The sequence below is a fragment of the Peromyscus californicus genome, unplaced genomic scaffold, assembly GCF_007827085.1.
Source record: "Peromyscus californicus insignis strain IS unplaced genomic scaffold, ASM782708v3 Scaffold_14__1_contigs__length_90479793_seg_2, whole genome shotgun sequence".
NCBI lineage: Eukaryota > Metazoa > Chordata > Mammalia > Rodentia > Cricetidae > Peromyscus > Peromyscus californicus.
This window is the reverse complement of record NW_026294436.1, coordinates 77,680,201-77,701,212: the sequence shown is the minus strand read 5'-3', so window position 1 is coordinate 77,701,212 and position 21,012 is coordinate 77,680,201. Positions and strand designations below refer to the sequence as shown.

At 48.1% G+C, this 21,012-nt stretch overlaps 1 protein-coding gene across 6 annotated transcripts in view; it reads left to right on the top strand.

The window, feature by feature from the left end:
- Hhat (hedgehog acyltransferase) overlaps positions 1 to 21,012 on the top strand; it is a 280,570-nt gene that overhangs the window by 34,792 nt on the left and 224,766 nt on the right. For all 6 annotated transcript variants that reach the window (XM_052738051.1, XM_052738053.1, XM_052738054.1 and 3 more), the window contains 3 exons: positions 3,739 to 3,852; positions 17,817 to 18,011; positions 18,888 to 19,103. In XM_052738051.1, the coding sequence (XP_052594011.1) occupies positions 3,739 to 3,852; positions 17,817 to 18,011; positions 18,888 to 19,103 (525 nt within the window). The remainder of the gene's footprint in view (positions 1 to 3,738; positions 3,853 to 17,816; positions 18,012 to 18,887; positions 19,104 to 21,012) is intronic.

Here is a 21,012-nt window from a genome sequence, read left to right as displayed (position 1 = left end):
AAGCACCTCTTCTGTGCAGACTTCCTGCGGGACTCCCTCCCTTAGTGGTCTTGTCTGCAGATTTATAGGCAGTCGAGGTGGTTTGCTTCTTCTGCCAGCTTCCGGCTTGGGAACGTGTGTTGTGATCACACTAACGAAAGGCTTGGGAAGCTGCACACTTCAGGTGGTGGACCCTGTGGTGTTCAGTAAAGGACCTCTGCCACTCTTCCTCCAGAAGAGTCTCACAGGCATCATTATGTTCCTCCACTTTCAGAGTCTTAGTGATTGACAGACAGGTGAGCAGCAAGGCATTCTGGGAAATGTAGTTTTTCACCTTCTAACCTAAGGCATGGAGTTGTGCTACAGAGGGCTGAAGTGGTATTGGAACCATGTGCTGGTAAAATATCCATCAACAAAAATCACATAGTCATCTGCCATGACTTTTTTCAAAAACAATTTACATGTGTGCATGTGTATGTGTACACACACATTCTATGCACAGAGGCCAGAGAATAGCTCACGGGAGTTGATTCTCTCCTTGTGTCATACGGTCCCTGGGGATTCGTTCAGGTCACCAGGCTGGCCAAGCATCTTTACTCACTGAGCCATCTCACCCGCCCTGTTGTCTTTTTGAGACAGGGGCTCCTGTAGCCCAGACTTGCCTGGAGCTCAGCATGTCGCTGGGGATGACCTTTGAACTCTTGGATCTTAACTTTCACTTCTCAAGTGCTACCATGGCATTCAGCATGATGCCCAGTTCTGAAAATATTTCTTTACAAGAAACAAAGAAAAAAAATCCCAGCACTTGGGAGCTCTCATAGGTTAATGACATAGAACCCCTAAACTTCGGGCAAACAGCCTGACCTCATCACTAACGCCCCCTTGCCGCACCTTGTGTTGTCTAGGTTTCTCCCTGAGGCTGAAATTTGGAAAAGTTGTGATTTATCAGAGAGGCTAGGGCCATGTTTTTTTTTCATACTTAATTTTTTATTTTAGTTTTTGAGAATTTCATATAATGAGCACTATATTTACTATATTTATTGTTTACGTCTTCCACCCCTCCTTTTCTCCTTCCCTCTGACTCCTTTCATGCCCCGCCACTTCCTCTCAACTTCATGACCTCTTCTTCAATAGTGTGCATGCCTGTGTGTGTGTGTGTGTGTGTGTGTGTGTGTGTGTGTGTGTGTGTGTGAATATAACACTGAGTCCCTCTAGTGTTGCTTGTATTTATACGTGTTTAGGGCTGACCACTTGGGATGAGCTGACTTATCCCTGGAAGACAATTCTACCTCCCTTAGCAGCCATTACTTGCCTGGAGCTCTCTCTTCACGTGTGGGTGGAGCCTTGGGGGATGTCCCCTATCCACAGTGGGATGTCAACTGGTGCAGCTCCCTGTCATATGTAGAAGATACTGTCTTATAGCATGTCCTGGCCATTTGGCTCCTGCCCTGGGAGTGCTGGGATTACCAATGCTTATCACCATGTATGGCTTTTCACATGGCCCGGGGGATCAACTCAGGTCATCATGCTTGTGCAGAGAGCACTTTTATCCTCCACAGTCTTACTGGCCGTGAGTATGGTTTTTAGTAAATAGAACGAAGTGAAGCATGATAGTTAACACAGACAGGAAGTGCACGGGACTCACAGTTATGAGCATGCCTATCGGTCACTTTCATTGTTGCTCTAAATATCTAAGAAAGGCTGCCTAGGGAAGGAAGATTATTTGTACATTTGAGGTCACAGTTCCAGTTCGTCATGGCAGGGAGGGTATGGTGACAGGAATGTGAGGTGGCAGGTCACATTATATCTGTAGTAGGAAGAAGGGAGATGAATGCTGGTGCCCAGCTCACTTTCTCCTCATTCTCCCTCTTTAGTTCAGCTGAGAGCCCAATCAAGTGGAACAGTCCCGTTCATTTTCAGGGTGGTTCTTTCCTTGGCTCAGTCTTTCTGGAGAAGCCTCACAGGCAGAGGTAGAGGAGTGTCTCCCAGGTGATTCCAGTTCCAGTCAAGTTGACAATGAGGATTGGCCATCCCTGCAGATGACGTATCTGAATACTGTGTGCTAGCACGAGTCTAAACTTTTGCCATGTGTGTGTGTGTGTGTGTGTGTGTGGGGGGGGGGTCTTATTTGGGAACTCAGTCCTGGGAAGCAAATTGTCACAGTTAGATTTCTGCTGCTGTGATAAAATACTAACCCAAAGCAACTTGGGGAGGAAAGGGTTTATTTCAGCTTATGCTGTACCACTGAGAGAAGTCAGGACAGGAATCTGGGGGCAGGAGCTGATGCAGAGGTGCTGCTTGCTGGCTTGCTCCTCATGGCTTGCTTGCAGCCTGATCTTATGGACATTTTCTCAACTGAGGTTCTCTCCTCTCCAGTGACTTTAGCTTTGTCAAGATGACAAAACCCTGACCAGGACACAAATGTTTTGTTTTAATAAAAGCATGAAATTGCCTCCTACATTTCAGGTGTGATTAAATCCCACCCCTCCTTTTCCATTCAAGTGAGGTACTGAATCCTCCTGTAGAGATAAGGAGGATGTTCACCCTTAGCAGGTGTGGGAAGGGCCCCCCTCTCCTACCCACATAAGCTGAGTAAGTTTTGACCATCATGTGGTGCTGAGATGCTCACTGGCCATGCTGTATGTTGTGGGCAGCCAATCTCTCTGTGCTCAGCTTCATGGTTGTGGCCATTGATGGAGCTCCTCAGGTTGAATTTCCTCATGTCCTCTCACCTGCTCCTGTGGTTGCCTCACAGACATGGAGCCAGGTACCAGAGTATTGTGCTTACAGGAGCTGCTCCAGGGGAAGAGGCGGACATATACCGTAGTTATTCTTTTATTGCAAATTGATATGAAATTAGTTCATTTCTTTATCCAGTTACCATGCTGACTGTAAGTAAAGAATTAGTACACCTACCCTATGCCAATGTACTAAGTGTCTAATTTACATATTTCTTATTAGTGAGAAAGTGTCTTGGCATCAGTAGTGGTATAAATGAAAATGGCCCCCATAAGCTCGTTCGTATCTTTGAATACTTGGTCTCCAGTTGGTGGAACTGTTTGGGAAGGATTAAGAGGCATGGTCTTGTTGGAGGGAAATGTGTCATTGGGGGCAGGCTTTGAAGTTTCAAGAGCCTATGCCGTTCCCTGTTAGCTCTTTCTCCCCCTGTGCTATGGATCAAGATGTGAGCTCTCAGGCACTACTCCAGCACCATGCCTATCTGCCTGCTGCTGTTCTCTGTTACTTCATGGTCATGGACACTAACCCTCTGAAACTGTAAGCCACAAATAAACTCTCTCATCTATAAGTTTCCTCAATCATGGTGTTTTATCACAGCAACAGAAAGGTAACTACCACAGCATTGGAGCTCATTCTTTATTGTCATGTGACTTTGGATACATGAGTTAAGATCCATTAGTCAGTTTTATCTTTTACAAAATGGGCTAACAAAACAGAGTTCCATCCTGGAGGACCAGTGTCCATGAACACTCTGAGTTAGTACACCTGGAGAATTGTGGGGAGACCAGGCTGGAGTTCAAGGTAGGTGGCAAGGTTGGCGTTCTAAGTGGATAAATGCCATCTGACAGAATCTGGACTCCCAATGGACTTCTCTCCAAGTCACACGCATATTACCATTCCTCTGGAAATGCCTTCTCTCAAGTCACACACATGTTACAGTCCCTCTGGAAATGCCTTGTCTCCAGGTCATACACATGTACGGTCCCTCCAGTAATGCCACCTCTTGTTCTTCCCTCCTAGGACCCGACTGACTTTGAGTGGAACTTCTGGCTGGAATGGGGGAAACGGAGCCTGGTGTGGCTCTTCCTTGGCCATTTGGCTGTGTCTCAGTTGGCCACACTACTTGCAAAGAAGGTATGAGTCCTATTTGGGTTTGGTGAAGAAGCCTGAGCTACGAATCAGCAGATGGGGAAGCCAAGTGACTCTTCAGTTGAAGGTGTCTTCCCATCTCTCCCTGCGTTGACTTCCTCCAGATTATTTCCTAAAAAGATCCCATACAAAGGTTTCAGAGTGAACTGACTCAGCTGGCATTCGCTAAGATCATCCCTGGTGGAATGGTCTAGTGAAGACTTGCTTTCTTGGGAGAATATGTGTGGCCTCACAGGTCAGAAGGGAGTGGAAGATACTATTGATAAGAAGTGGAGACAAATGGGCCTGGAGAGATAGCTCAGCAGTTAAGAGCACTGGCTGCTTTTCCAGAGGATGTGGGTTCTGTTCCCATACCCACAGGGTGGTTCACAACTGTAGTGGCCAGTTTTATGTCAACTTGACACAAACTAGAGTCATCTGAGAGGAGGGAGCCTCAATTGAGAAAATGCCTCATAAGATCCAGCTGTAAGGTATTTTCTTAATTAGTGATTGACGGGGAAGGCCCAGCCATTGTGGGTGATGCCATCCTTGGGCAGGTGGTCCTGGGTTCTCTAAGAAAGCAGGAGGAGCAAGCCAGTAAGCAGCAGCCTCTATGGCCTCTCCATCAACTCCTGCCTCCAGGTTCCTGCCCTGTTTGAGTTCCTGTCCTGACTTCCTTCAGTGGTGAACAGTGATATGGAAGTGTAAGCCAAATAAAGCCTTCCTCCCCAAGTTGCCTTTTCATGGTGTTTCATCACAGCAATAGAAACCTTGACTAAGACAATGATGGTCTGTAACTCCAGTTCCAGGGGATCCATTGCCTTTATCTGGCTTCACATGTGGTACACATATAAACACATAGGCCAAAATCCTTACATGTAGAATAACAATAAATCTTGTAAAAAAGTAGCAACAGAGCTGGGGCGGGGTGGGGGAGTGGGTGCTGTCAGTGACATAATTGCTGTGTAAGCACAATGATCTGAGTTTGACCCCCAGAACCCACATAAAGAGTGTCTGGGCATGGAGGTGCTTGAAACACCAGCACTGAGGGGCTGGAGTCAGGCAGATCCCAGGAATTTAGGCAGCCAGCCAGGCTGACATCGCAAGCTCCAGGCCAATGAGAGACCCTGTCTTAAAAACCAAGGTGATGGCTCCTGAGGGAAGATTGATCTCTGACCTGCGTGTGCACTCACACACACACACACACACACACACACACACACACACACACACACACACACGAGATGACTTTAGTATTGAGCAGTGTAGTGTCATTTTATGCTGGATCCTGTGGTGGTTTGTTCCTGAGTTAGCCTATGATAGGTCTTCAAAGCAGATATTTGGAAAGAGATTTCACAAGAGGCTGGATCGTGGCAGCTTTGCAGGGCTAGCTAGCTAGCAGGGAGCCCAGGAGACTTCCAGGAGGGCTCACCCTGTCACTTGGGACTGCCTGGCTTTTGCCCAGGACTTGCTGATAGAGGCTTTCTGTTACCAGTCCCTAATGTGAAGAATGAGCCTGTGTTTGGAAATCTGCAAGAGAGACCCAGACCCAACCAGACTGGCCTGGACCAACCCAAGAGGCAAGCTCCGTTCCTTGAGAGACTCAAGGAGGTGATGGAACTGAGGGCCAAAAGGCCTTCTAGCACTGAGCTGAGGAACAGGCTGGTCCCTGGTTGGTTAGAGGTGTGTGCTGAACATCTTTTCTGGAAAGTTGGTGCTTTCTGACTCCGTCTCAAAGATGGAAGCCTGGGCAGCGTGCGCTCTCTTTAGTGATACTGACGACTTCTGTACCTCAGTGGTCCCTTGTCTTCTGCAGTGGCAAAGCTGAGGTGTTAGATTCTGTCAGACTTGGATATGTTCAAGTTTCATAGAACTTTAGAATGGATCAAATGGTAAATAATATACTGGGGTTCTGTTGTTCCCAAGGTGGTGGTAAGCACATCTGCCTCAGCTTTCACTAGTTAGTGTTTATTTATTATTAATAAATTATTATAAATTCTTCAAATTTATGTTTACTTTTTCAATTTTTGATATTTTTAGAAGTTTCTCATTAATTTTTGTTTTGCTTTTCTTTTTTTGGGGGGGCTGGAGAGATGGCTCATCAGTGAAGAGCACTGGCTGCTCTTCCAGAGGATCTGGGTTCAATTCCCAGCAACCACATAGCGGCTCACAACTGTCTGTAACTCCAGTCTCAGGGGATCCGATGCACTCTTCTGGCCTCCTCCAGGTACAAATGTCGTGCACAGTCATAACATGCAGACGCAACACTCATACATGTAAAATAAATAAATTAATTTATATTTTATGTATATGCGTTTTGCCTGCATGTGTGTATGTGCACCAAGTGTGTGCCTGGTGCAGGTGGATCCAGAAGAGGGCATGGTATCCCCTGCAGCTGTAGTTACAGGTGGTTGTGAGCTGCACTGTGGGTGCTGGGAACTGAACCTGGGTCCTCTGCAAGAGCAGCCCATGCTCTTCACCACTGAGCCATCTTTCCATCTCCACAGTTTAACATTCTATTTCTAACATAAAGCTTCTCTACCCATAAGTAAATGACTTACTATCCCTAAACTTGGGGGAAAGTCAAACCTCATTAATAACTTAACAAATTCATCTTTGTTTTTGTTTTGTTTTGTTTGAGATAGGATTTCTCCATGTAGTCCTGGCTGTCCTGGAAATCATTCTGCAGACCAGGCTGATCTCGAACTCACAGAAATCTGCCTGCCTCTGCCTCCCAAGTGCTGGGATGAAAGGCGTGTGCTACCACCACCAGGGTTAGCAAACACATCTTAAAAACAGCCGAAAGTTATCAATTCATACTTTTCAATTTGGCAAAAATAAACAAGAATTCCCTGAAGAGACCAAGCATTGACTGCCCAAGCTCCTCTGCAAGGGAGGACATGGGTCCTCTGCAGTGTATCATGGTAAACCACCAACAGATAGCAGTGTGAATCCTGACATGCTCTCTGGAGATGGAGAGCTAGATGCAACCCGGTGTCCATCATGGTGACACAGATGAGCTGTAGAGAACCATTTCATGAAAGAGAGCAGATTATACTGCTGTGATCAGCATTGGTGCATCACCTGTGGCTAGCTGCTGTGATCAGCATTGGTGCATCTGTGGCTAGCTGCTGTGATCAGCATTGGTGCATCACCTGTGGCTAGCTGCTGTGATCAGCATTGGTGCATCTGTGGCTAGCTGCTGTGATCAGCATTGGTGCATCACCTGTGGCTAGCTGCTGTGATCAGCATTGGTGCATCACCTGTGGCTAGCTGCTGTGATCAGCATTGGTGCATCACCAGTGGCTAGCTGCTGTGATCAGCATTGGTGCATCTGTGGCTCGTGATGGTGAACTAGTGAGCCAAGTTGTAGAGAAATACATCAGCTATGATTCCATGCATAGGAGACTCGGAAGTGTGGGCACTAACAGGTGCGTTCTGGGTGCAGTGTGAAATGAGACAGCTGCTGTGGTCTGGATGTAGCTGACTGTGAACTCAAGGGTCCATGTGTCGGGCCGTTAGTCCTCAGTGTGGGACTCAGTTTACTTGAAGCTCTTACTTTGGGCTTCTCTTCTGAGGCAGTGTTGCTGTGGACCTTTGGGGTCCACTGGACGATTGCTTTCAGGAACCCTTAAATATGTCAAAATTCACAGATGCCTGAGTGTCTGATGTAAATTTAAAAAATTATCTCTCAGCCGGGCGGTGGTGGCGCACGCCTTTAATCCCAGCACTCGGGAGGCAGAGCCAGGCGGATCTCTGTGAGTTCGAGGCCAGCCTGGGCTACCAAGTGAGTCCCAGGAAAGGCGCAAAGCTGCACAGAGAAACCCTGTCTCGAAAAACCAAAAAAAAAAAAATTATCTCTCTGTCTCTTTCTGTGGGTGTGTTTGTGTGTGTGTGTATGTGTGTGTGTGTGTGTGTGTATGTGTTTGTATGTGTGTGTATGTGTGTGTTTGTGTGTGTATGTGTATGTGTGTGTATGTGTGTGTTTGTGTGTGTGTGTGTATGTGTGTGTTTGTGTGTGTGTGTGTGTGTGTGTGTGTGTGTGTGTGTGTGTTCTGCATGACCCATGGTACATGTGGAGGTTAGAGGACAACTTGCTGTGGTCAGTTCTCTCTTCCCATGATGTGGGACCAGGAGGTCAAACCTGTGTTATCAGGCCCGGTATCAGGCACCTTTATGTACTGAGTGCTCTCACTGGCCCCCAAGGCCCGGATATAAAATGGCGTGGCATTTGCCGGTAACCAGCACACATCCTCTCAACATCTTGCTTGTAATTCCTAATACAATATAGAAGCTGAATAGCTGTGATACTGTGGTATATGGGGAGTAACAACAAGGAAAATGTGTGTGTTTTATTTTTCATATTAATATCATTCTAGCCAAGGCTGGTTGAATCCATGGTGTAGAACTCGCACTTGGAGTGGTTCAGAGTGTGTGCAGCCATCAAGTCTGTCAACGTAAGTCACTTCTGGCCTCTGAGCGTGGTCTTCAGATCTGCAGTGGAGATGGCACTGGCTTCTGAGGAGTGACTGCTAAGCAGTGTTTTCTGCCATGTGTGCAGGTGGGCAGAACCAAGGACCTGGTGGCGGCTGCTCTTGTCCTCTGGTATTTGCTCCCAGGAGTTTCTATGTGGTATTCAAGAAAGAAGTGAGGCAGGCTGGCAGAGCTGTGGTGTGCCTAAGGTGTGGAGACCTGGGTTCAGCCCCTCACACTAGAGCAAAGAAGGGAAGTGTTGACAGGGTCCACAGTCCTCGAGGACAGAGGTGGGGTCTGGGCCTGTGACTGTGTGTGTTCTGAACCGCTCTGTTTCAGCAGACTGGAAAGCCAGAAATGGAGCAGCGCTGATCACCAAGCCATGCCTGGCATGGTGGTGGCTACCCCATTTGCAGCAAGTGCGGAGGGCAAGGAGCAGGCCGGGCACGCTGGCTCTTCTGGAGTCAGAGGCCTTCCAGGAGGTGGCTTTGCAGTTCTGGCTTGGGAAGTGGAGCTACCATGTTCCACTTCCTATGTGGTGCTGTCAGGTCTGGCTGGGCAGGCAAACTCACTTAACCTCTGCAGAACACATCTTACCCCATGCTGGGGAGGAGGCAGAGTGAGAGCTGAGTCATCTTGCAATGTGTCTCACCCTTGTGTGGCCAAGGCTGGACTGGGAGGCAGCTGGCTGGCAGGTCTGCTTGCGGCTGGGCCACAGTGCTTCTTTGTCCGTCGGCTTGGCCTTTCTGTGAGCCTGGTCCCAGACCTTGGCCACAGTAGTCCCAGCCTCTCACCACCTGGACCGAGTGTTCCTCGTGGCCTTCATTGGCAGGGTTGTTTTTGGTGCTTTTTTAGGGTGGAAGATTTGGGCTGCAGCTGTGTCTACTTTGTGGTCCCCTGGGGCATATTGAAACCTGGGCAGTGCAGTTGGGGATGGAGGGGCGGGCTGGGGAGTCACCAGTTGGCTTCTGGTCACAGCCCGGACTCTAGAAGAATGCTTCCCACCTCCATCCAGGATGGCCACCACCTCCTAATGAGGGCAAGGCTACTTCCAGAAGCATAGTCCTGCCTCCTCCTCCTTCTCCTTCTTCTCTGCCTCCCTTCCCCTCCTCCTCCCTTCCTCTGGTCATGTAAAATAATAAAGTAATAAAGCTCTCCCTTGAGCTCCTTGGCTGAGATTAAATGCTTTTCCTCCAGGTCAGCCCCTCTCTGGGTTTCCTCCAAGCTCTGTGAGGAGACCAAAGGAGGTTGAGTAATGGCTGAGCTCTGGCTGTGGGTCTGTTATGATTGGACTTTGTGGGGGCAGGTCACAGATGCCTCTATCCTCTCATGCCTCTGTGGCTTCCCACCACCCGAGACACCGTGTTCTCTGCCCTCAGAACTAAAATGACCCTGTGGGAGCTCTGAGAAGGCTGGCCTGCTGTGGTTCTCCATGCTTTTGTTGCTGTGGTCTGGCTGGAGAGTGGCATGGTTAGTCGTGGCCCCGTGATTCAGGTCCTCTCTGCTGGGTGTGCACCGGGCTGAGGAACCTAGTCCTCTGGGGTTGGCCCTTTGTGGGGTGAGCAGCCTCTCCCCAAGGAGTGTCAGATCCACACACAAGTAGAACCTTGTGCACTGATGTTTCTCCTGGAACTTGCTCTACCCCTTCCATTAGTGCCTGTCTAAGGAGATGAAGTTCCCTGGATAAGGGCCCACTGTCTTTTACTCCCATGAAGAGCTGAGTGGGATGCAGCTGTCTGGACTCGGATGGAGTAGATTACTTTTTCTTCTTTGGGGGGAGACTTCATATATGTAATTATTTTTTCTTATGTGAGTTTATTTCTATTTATTTATTTCAGTACTTACTTCAGTTGAAATAAAATGTAACAAGCCATGTACCTTTCTCTGTTTCTCTAACAGTGCTTCACTGAGTGGTTTCTTGGCAGACGTAGTCTGATCCATTGCCAATGGGGTGCCGACCAAGCTTTGAGCACCCACTCTTCGATACAGATGTAAGCTAACAAGGGCATCTGAGGCACATTTGGTTACCACTTGGTACTTGCAGCACAGGTACTTGGAGCAAACACAGAGTGGCATGAGAGGGGCCATTGCCAGAGTGTTTTCTAAGGCTGGATTCTGACTTTGTCGTTGGTGCCAATTCTAGTGTGGGCATAGGTCTAACTGTTAGTTAGTGTCCCGGGTTAATGCCATAACCAGTGTAATGGGGTGACAGGCAGTACTTCCTGTTAGAGGCATCCTCTCTGAGGCTGGTACCAGGCTGCTGTGGACTGGTGGGTGTGAGTGGAAGCAGGTGGCAGGTCATGAGTGGTGAAGGGATGCCTTTGTCTGCACCTGTGGAGAAGAAAGCCTTTTCTCAGGGGTAAGGTGGAATCTGAGGTGTGGAAGATGGTAGACTTTCACATTAGTGGATCAAAGCCCAACATTTTGATGCTGGTTTTGTCTTCTGTCAAGTTAAATCTGAAGTCTTGGGGATGCTTACCCATCCACCCATTCTCCTCTCCACCACCCATCTATCTACCCATCCATCCATACATTGATTCACCCACTCACCATCCATCCATCCATCCATCCATTTCATTCATCTGTCTGCCCATCCATCCATTTACTCAGCCACCCTACCTACCTTATTTATCCATCCATTCACCCACTACCATTCACCTACCTACCCTATTTATCTATCCATCCACCCACTACCATCCACGTACTCATATCATACCCACCATTCACTCATTCATCCATTTTCCCATCCACCCATCCATTCACCTGCCAATCCCCACACTTGTCTCCAACCATTTTTACCCACCTACACACCCTATCTACCCACCCCAATTTATTCACTTACCCACCCCTTCCTACTCACTCATCCATAGTCTGTCCACCTACTCATATCCATCCATCCACCCTCCCACCCGTTGACTCACCCATCAGTATGTACCTATCCATCCATCGATCCATGCCTTCCTTTCTCCCACTCAACCACTTATTCTGCCGTTTAGGATTGTTTGAGATAGGTACCAGGCTAGATTCTGGTTTCACATTCATGAAATATGAACAAGAAAGGATTTCAGTTTACTCAGGAAGACCACCAGCTGGAAAACTGGTCATGTTCCATTCTGAGAAATGGGTCAGTGGCCCAAGTTGTGGTGGGATGTGGCACGGTGTCTGCTTGCCTGTATTTTCTGTGGTGTGCACTGCATCCCATCAGAAAGGCCATGGCCAAGTCTGGCTTTAGCTCTGTTGTTAAGAAATCCTGGTGGGGTTTTTTTTGTTTGTTTTTTTTTTTTTGTAACATCTTGGACTTTTGAAATTTTCTCCTGTTTTACTTCTCATCTGTTAAAAACGGAAAGCCGTGGAATCCAGAGAGCTAAGTGGGGTCATTGTTTGCTCCCACAGAGTTCCCTCAGCCCATCTAACCAAGTGCCAAGTTGCACAGGCTCTCATCCCCATTGCTAGAGCACAAAGAGACGGCACCATGTCCCTTCCAGAAAGCCTCTGCTGAAACCTGGGACAGCACCTGGGCTTGTGGGGTGCGGAATGTGGGGCTCACACATGTCCCCCTGTCGGTGATGAACAGTGGCAGACCAGAAAGCTGTTTGTGGTGCTCGCCATGTAACGGGCATGCCGCCGGCTGGTGCTTGCTCAGGCATGCGTTCGTTCCCAGGAAATGAACAGTGATTTTCAACACCAAAAACCTGTACAGGGACGTGGTTACCAGGTTTACTGGAAATAACCCTGACTTGCAGACATGGGAGACGTCCTTTGGTTGGGACACGACTGAGCAAACCGTGGTTGTCCACACCGTGGAAAACTCTGCACTAACGAGTGAGAATACTGGCGGCCACGGCAACTGAGCTGTATCTCCGCTGGCGTGCTGTGTGATTTCTTTGAAGTGGAGAATTTTGGGTGGGAGATGGGGATGGTCAGGGGAACACGGAGTGGGTGTGGATTTCAAGACTGTTCTAGGTGTTTGCTGTGGTGGACACGGAACCTACACGTGTGGTAGAATTGTGTAGAAAATAGGGACAAAACTGGAGAAATCAGTGAGTTTGGTGGGTTGTAGTTATATCCATGTCCTCATTATGATAATATTTCTTGGTTTTGTAAAGGTTACTTTTGGGGGAAACTGAGTGAAATGAAAAAGGCCCCTGTCTTTGTTATTTCTTATGAGTGCAAATGAGCCTACAGCTATCTCAATAAAAACTTCAGTTAGCAAAAGAACACCGTGAGCCTGGCAAGGCAGCTCAGTTCTCATCTCGGTGCCTGAGGCCCCGAGTTTGAGTCACAGAACCCACATAGAAAACGCTGCATGTTGTGGATGAGGGGGGCAGCGGGATTCCTGGGACTCACTGAATGGTCAGCCTAGCCTGCTTGGTAGGCTCGGGGCCAATGAAAGGCCCTGTCTCAAAAAATAAGTTGTGATCCGGTGAGATGTCTCAGCCATTAGAAGTGCTTGCCTCCAAGTCTTATGACCTGAGTTTGATCCCTGGGGTTCACATGGTAGAAGGAGAAAACTGACCTTCACAAGTGAGCTCTCACTGCCACATAAGCATCCTGGCATGAACACACCTGCACGCACGCGCGCGCGCACGCGCGCACACACACACACACACACATACACACACATACACACACACCAATAATAATAAATGACATAAAATAATAAAAATATAAAAATAAACCAAGATATATGGCACCTAAGGAAGGACACACCCAAGACTGACCTCTAGTTTCCAAGCACACATGAATACACATGCATGTATACCCACAAACATGTATGCACACACACACATACACAAAAGGAAAAATGTATAAATTTATATTTGCTTAAAATTCGAAGTTCTAAATTAGAAACATTATAGCTCAATCTTGAGGTTGGTTTTCTTTTTTCCTCACTTTCCTGGGTTGGTAAGTAGGTGGGTGTCAACCCAGAGCTACAGAAGCCCAGACGTGTGTGTGTGTGTGTGTGTGTGTGTGTGTGTGTGTGTGTGTGTGTGCGTGCGTGTGTGTGTGTGTGTGTGTGTGTGTGTGTGCATGTGTGTGTAACCCTGGGGAGGGGCGGGTGGGGTGATGGGAGCTTGGGGAAGAGTACGGATTCTTGGGCCTTCTTTTCTAGAGATCAGTAATCACCAATCACAGTTCTCACTTGAGTCTCATGCGAATGAACTGGGCCACTTTGACTTCTAGATGGGTGTGCTGGATGGTTTTACATCAACTTGACACAAGCTAAAGCCATCTGAGAGGAAGGAACCTCAATGAAGGAAATGTCTCCATAAGATCTGGCTGTACACAGGTCTGGAAGGCATTTTCTTAATCAGTGATTGATAGAGGAGGGCCCAGCCCACTGTGGGTGGTGCCACCCCTGGGCTGGTGGTCCAGGCTTCTATAAGAAAGCAGACTGAGCAAGCTATGAGGAACAAGCCAGTAAGCAGCACCCCTCCACGGTCTCTGCATCAGCTCCTGCCTCCAGGTTCCTGCCCTGCTTGAGTTCCTGTCTTGACTTCCTTCAGTGATGAACAGTGATGTGGAAGTGTAAGCCTTTTCCTCCCCAAGTTACTTTAACATGTGTTTCATCACAGCAGTAGAAACCCTAAGATAGTGGGCTTTAACAACCCGAGTCAGGCGGCTGGATCAGTGGTTAAGAGCATTTGCTGTTCTTGCAGAGGACTTAGGTTCAGTTTCCAGCACACACAACCATCTGTAACTACACTTTCAGGATATCCAGCACTGTCTTCTGGCTTCTTCAGGTACTAGGCATGCACATGGCACATAGATATACACACAGGCAAAGATTCATATACACAAAAGAAAAATAAATTAACATTTTAAAGAAACCTGAGACTGACATAGAGCATGTGACCAAAGTCCCGTGTATCTGTTCAGATCCCTGAGAACTCAGGAAAGAACTTTCTGGCCCATTTAATGACAAGTTAGAAGCATCATTTTGGGATAAAACATGATGCGTGTTATCTGTTGTTGTTTTTTTTTAATTTTAATTTTTGAAAAGTTACAACAGTTCTGTCCTGGTTCATGTGATTGGTTTCATACATATGTATCCAGGAGGTAGACAAGTGCTTGGACCCTACATAAGCACATCAGAGTGAAGATGGGTGGGGGAGGGTTGCTTAGGCCTCTGCTATGGACCTGCCACTCTGGTGTCTCTCACCATTCTCTGTACCACTGATTCCAGAGCTCAGCCTGTGTGTGGAAGGGACTGTGGTGACGGCAGTGGGGGTTCCCCTCCCTGCTCTGGTATCAGTTCCGGGCAGGCCATGCTATATCTGGGTTTTAATAATGTTTGAGGTGGGCGGGGATGCCAGTGTCGTTCTAACATTTTAACTTTGTGCTTGAGCATTTTAGTGGCGTTCTGGTTTGCACATCCTCAGGATGTGTGTGGCGGGGAGGGTGACGGCAGTGCAAACGTTGGGGAGTCCGAGGTCAGTGGAAGAGTGTCCCCCATGCGGTCTCAGGACAGCACCCAGTGTTGTCTGCCCGCATGAGGGTGTGGGGTGCATTTGTCTGCACACAAAATGGCCGTTGTGGGCTCTGTCAAATCCATCATAGACTCCCTGGAGCGTGGCTGGTTAGGTATTTCTGAAGGCTCTTTCAGTTCCAAGTTGGAGCAGCTTCTGTCTGTGGTGAGTTTCCAATGAAGCTCAGCAAACAGGTTTTTCCCAAGCAGATCAAATGGCACTTACTAAAAGTGTGATTGTGTGTGCATACGTGTGTAGACATGCTTGCACAGTCTCCACAGCACATGCTGTAGGTTGTGTTGAAAAGAACCTTTCCCCGCCACTTGCTAAAACCATGTGCTAAATTAGTCTTTGGCAACCTCGTTTCTGGAAATTGGACTCTGCCCAGAGGTGGGAGAGTTGGGGAAAGTTTGAAGCAAATTTATATGGCTGTTTTCTGTGGTTAGCAGGATGGAAAAAACCATAAAAATGAACTTCACATTTCTCTGGTTTTCTTGGAACGCAAAAGTGGCTGACTTAGTCTCACATTTCAGACGTTCTCTTGAGCTGGAATATAGGTCTGTCGAAGAGGAGTATGTGGGCGGCAGCTTAGAGGGGTCACACTTAGGACAAGATGGGACAAGATGGACAAGCTACACTCCAGGCCTGCCCTGCATCCGGCTCTCTCTGTCTTCTCTGTCTGTCTGTCTGTCTGTCTGTCTCTCTGGCCATCCTGGGGACTGACCCTCTGACCACATGTGTGTTCGGCAATCCCTATGCCACTAAACTAGGCTCTCAGTCCTGTGTCTGCTTTTTGTTTTTAGACAGGGTCTCACTGAGTTGCCCAGGCAGGTTTTCAATTTGTGATTCTCCTGCCTCCGCCTCCTGAGGAGCTGGGAGGGCAGGCCCTGGGCTGCCAGGCTAAGACCTAAGTTCATTCATCTGACTTTTCAGTTTTGAAAATTCTCTGAAAACCCATCATTCAAAACACATCACACTTATACCATCACACCTTTTTTTGAGACAGTGCCCCCTATAGGCCAGGCTGGTTACAATCTCACTATATAGCTGAGGATAACCTTGAACTTCTTACCCTTTGCCTCTCCCTGTGAGTACTAGAATTACAGGTATGTGCCACTGTATCCACTTTGTAAAGTGCCGGGCCTGGAACACAGCGCCTCATACATCGGGCAAGCGCTCTATCAGCTGAACTATAGACACAGCGTGGAGGAGCCCTTACTCTGCATGTGCATACTAAGTGTGGTTCACACACAGTTCCACTGTACTCACGGTGACCTGTGAGATCGTGACTGCTCCAGTTCTACGTGCAGAGAGAGCCTCCGAGAGCTTGGGGAACTTGCCGAAGGTCATGCAGGTAGTTCATGGTGACGCAAAGCTTCAGACGTGAAACTGCTGACAAACTGCCCCTTCATACTAAAACCTGGGGGCTGGAGAGGAGGCTCAGCAGTTAAGAGGACCCAGGTTCAGTTCTCAGCACTCACGGTAGCTCACAACCATCTGTAACTCCACCATCTCCGGTGAGCTCTACACACACAGTGCACATGTATACATGCAGACAAACACTGTACACATACAATGGAAAAAAAACTTACTGCTTTTTCCTTTTCTTGATTTTTGGTAAAGCTAGGGATCACACCAAAGGCCTGGCACATGCCAGGCAAGCGCTCTCCTACCCAGACACATGCTCATCTCTTCATGCAGTCTTTTTTGTTGTGTGTATTTATGCTGTGTGGGGGTGTGTGTGGCCAGAGGACAAGTTTGTAGAAATGGTTCTTCCTTTCCACCTTCACATGGGGATTAAACTCACATCACAGGACTTGCAACATTGGTAACAAGCAGTTTTACCCATTGAGCCAACTTGCTGGCCCTTTATTGCAGTTTAAAAAATTATTTATCTTTGTCTCTCTATATATGATGTATGTCTGTGTGTATGAGTGCAGGCACCATTGTGCCACTAGGGATGTGTAGAAATTAGAGGACAACCTGCAGTGTCTTTTGTTCACTGCTGGGTGCTTCAGGCTAGCTGGCCTTCGAGCTTCTAGGGATTCCCCTGCCTCTGCCTCTCACCTCCCCAATAGGATTCTGGGGCTACAGATGCATGCTAGCATGAGAGGCTTCGGGTAGGTGCTGGGATCTGAACTCGGGTCCTCGTGTTCGCACAGCAAGTGCTCTACCCACTGAGCCGTCCCCCCAGACCTATTGCAGTTGTAAAATGAGGATTTAGTACTTGGACACAGGAAGAGACATCATGGCAGCAAAGATGTGTTAACCACTGTTTGGTTAATCAGTGGAACAACTGAGTTACTTGTTAATTAAACAGAATAGGATTCGAATCCTCTTGAAATGGGACTAACGTGTCAATCAGTTAGAGATCTTGACATCACAGAAAGCTGAGAAGATGAGAATTTCCTGTGACATAAATTTGACTGTAAATAGTATGTTAAAGGTGTCCAACCTTTCAGCTTCGTCTGGGTCACACTGTCATCTAAAAAGTTCACACTCAAGGACTGCAAAATTGAGTTATGAAAAGAAATTGAAAAAAAAAAAAAAGCCTCATGATCCTCAAGCGAGTTCACAGTTTTTGTCTTGGGTTGCGTCCATAGGTGTCCTCAGCAGAACGTGTACCGGTTGAACACTCCAAAAAGATGTAATTAGGTATCTGATTTTAAGTCTAAGACATCAGAAAGCCATGGTGCAGATGTCCACGTTCTGCTGAGGCTCCCCAGAAGTGTCTGTGACCCTCCTTCTCGTTCTGGCTTTTGGAGGACGTTGTCTGCAGGGTGTGGCAATGTGGCCTTCCCAGCTGGCTGTTCTCTCCTGTGTCTATTCAGGAGTCAGCTGAGCATCTCACCATTGTGGGATCCTGTCCAGGAGGCTCTGAAGGCAGGAGCTGTGGGAGACTATTTGATGCCTGGTGGACCTGGCAGATGACTGGTCACAAAAGCTTGCCCTCATCCACACAGGTGCCTTCCTAGCCACACTCACTAACTCGCCTCCTGTCCTTCTCTTTGGACCACCCTTCAACAGCTGAGACCCTGGATCGTCATGGTCTATGGAATGTGGGCCTGCTGGTGTGTGCTGGGGGCTCCCGGCGTGGCCATGGTCTTTCTCCACACCACCATCGCCTTCTGCGTGGCCCAGTTCCGGTCAATGCTCCTATCCTGGCTGTGTTCTCTCCTCCTGCTCTCCACCCTGAGGCTGCACAGTGTGGAGGAAGTTAAAGTAAGTGTCCCCCCCCTGCACACCTTACTCCGGGGGGGGTGGGGGGGTGGGGGGGGGTGGAGAAGGGAAGGCTTCTGATCCTATAGATGTCTCTCCACTCGAGAACAGTAGCCGCTCATGGGGCTCCGCCTAGTGGCCATCTAGGGTTATTGCACAATCTCATCAGCGTTCATCAGTCTTGGTTTTATGTTTGAGCCTGTGAGGTTATCCTGGATTACCATTTCTCCCAGTTTGGATGTTAATGTCATGGGACCAGAGGGATAGAAACAGAGCCCTCCCCTCTCTTTATGCTTAAACCTGCCAAGACATTCAGACAAATGTCTTTATTCTTAGTGGATAGGATAGCTTATTAATTATCCACTCATATAGCTAGTCACAGAAGCACTTTGTACAGAAAGTGAACACAGGGTGTTTTGCCTCAAGGTCACAGACCAAGCCTTGATGTGCCATGGGATGGCATCTTGACAGACACAATTGTTTGTCGGTTGTGTGTTTGGTGGAGGTGGACACTGGGCAAGAGGCAGTCTGTCTGGCTGTTGAGTGGTTAATTCTGTGTACATCCTGCCCAGTCCCTTAGGGACCAAATTAAAACTCTTTCCTGGTTCGGAATCTTGTATATACTGCTATAAAGTGTTTATTTTGGTGCCGGGGTTGGACCTAGGGTCCCAGATGTGCAAGGCACGTGCTCTACCGCCCAGCCACACGGCAGCTCACGCTGCTTGCTTTGGTTGCCGGTGGGATTTCCTTGACACTGCTTTCTCCCGTTGCTTCTCTCCTAGGGGAAGCCGTGGTCCGGGTTCCCCAGGCAGCTCCTGCGTCGGGCTGATGCCTCCTTGCCGCTCACTCACAGGCTGTTCCTGCTTGTTGCTTTTGCAGAGGAGGTGGTACAAGACAGAAAACGAATACTACCTGCTACAGTTCACACTGACTGTGCGCTGCCTGTTCTACACCAGCTTCAGCCTGGAGCTGTGCCGGCAGCCTCCGCCTGCCCAGCGTGCCCTCTATTCCTTCCCATGGCTGCTGGCCTATGTCTTCTATTACCCTGTCTTCCACAACGGGCCCATCCTCAACTTCCCGGAGTTCTGCAGACAGGTAGAGTCCTCTGGGGGACCCCAAGTGGGGCTGCATACTGAGTGTGGGGTTCACAAACAGTTTGGGAATAGTAAAAGACTTCTGAATGTACAACCCACAATAATTCAGTCTAATGGTACCGAATCGGTGGTGTTTCTGGAAGGGGTTACCCTTGTGCATGATCGTGAGTGTGGAGTAGAAAGTGGCAGAAGTGTGTTTAAATGTGACATTTTAGATGTGACATCCTCCTACGCCATACTGCCCAGAAGACCTCGCTCAGATTCCAGGCTACCCTGTATTCTGAGTTGCAGGTTTTTAAGGAACAGAATGGTTTGATAATGGAAAACAAAGACTTGAATATCTTTCTGCATCGTTCCTCGTGATGTGAGTACTGGGTTAGTGTCTTTGGATTGGATTGCGTTAGAATGTTTGACTTTAAATTTTTATTTATTTATTTGTGTGTGTGTGTGTGTGTGTGTGTGTGTGTGTGTGTGTGTGTGTGTGTGTAAAGGCACACACATGCTACAGCATGTATGTGGAAGTCAGAAGGCAACTGTAGGAAATCTGTTCTCTGCTGTCAGCTTGAGGATCCGGGCGTTGAGCTTAGTGTGTGAAGCCCGTGTGCAAGCACCTCCTCCCACTGAGCCAGCTCACAGACCCAGTGTTCGATTTCAAAAGTTGCTGTTTGATTTGATGACTAGAATTTCCTAGCAAATCAGTAAATGAATTTATAACAACTTCTGTAATGGCCCCAAAGACACTTCTGCAAGCCTATCTTGCCAGAGGAATTTTTACTTGAACCTGGGTGTGTAGACATAAAATGGACATATCAAGCTTTTATTGCTAACAAATCTTAAAGACATTTATTTTAAACAGTTATTTGGTATACATGCAGTTTTCACCATTTATTAAAGACTAAAGTAAATTTGCATACTAATGAGATGGATTATTTAATTCACACAAAGAGTGAAGCCGTGGCTGAGCATTTGACAAGACATGGGGCACCTTCAGCACTTACAGGGCTGATCAGTATTTTGATTTTATCACTGTGAGTGCTAAGAAGGCTGCTTTGTGTCAGTAAGAAGCCCCGCTGAAGGCTAAGACTTGGGGTGTTGGCTGTGCTCATCCATGCCATGCATGTCTCCCCACTTAGGTGTGCTGTGGATCTAAGCAGACACTTGTCTGGGCCTCTGAGTTCACCCAGGGCTAAGGGGGGCTGATGCTCAGGGGCGGTGGCCACTTGGTCCATTCCTGGCTGCTGTGAGGTTTGGGTGATCGACGCTGCAGGGAAGGCCGGGGAGGAGGAAGCTGGACTCTGACATTTCACCTGAAGAAGCAGGAAGAGCGGGAGGCCTGCTGCTCGGCACGGCACGTAGTTTAGCCTCTTGCTCACCGACTGCTCATGAGGTGGCCTGATGTGCCTTCTGTTGTTCTGGGGGCCGAGGTGAGAAATCAAACGGAGCTGAAGGACGTTCACAGGCGATGGCCGTTCTCGCTCTGCAGGCACCTTCTCTGCACAGCAGCTCGTCCTGGAAGTCAGTCAAGCCATCCTTTGTTCTTCTGTGTAGACATCTCTCCCACCCCCAGCTAACCTCCTGGGACATACTTAAGGGAGTTTAACCCATGTGTTAGTACCTAAAACAATCGTTCCCAAGGGACATTGCCTCCCCCAAAGCACAGCCATCTTGAAGAAGAAAATATGTACAGGCACATATATGTAGCTAGAGTTTTCCTGCCTGACCCACAGTCAGGACAAATCTCTATCATCCACCAGTCCCACAGCCGCTCAGACCCGACCAAGTAAACACAGAGACTTATATTGCTTACAAACTGTATGGCCGTGGCAGGCTTCTTGCTAACTGTTCTTATAGCTTAAATTAATCCATTTCTATAAATCTATAACTTGCCACATGGCTCGTGGCTTACCGGC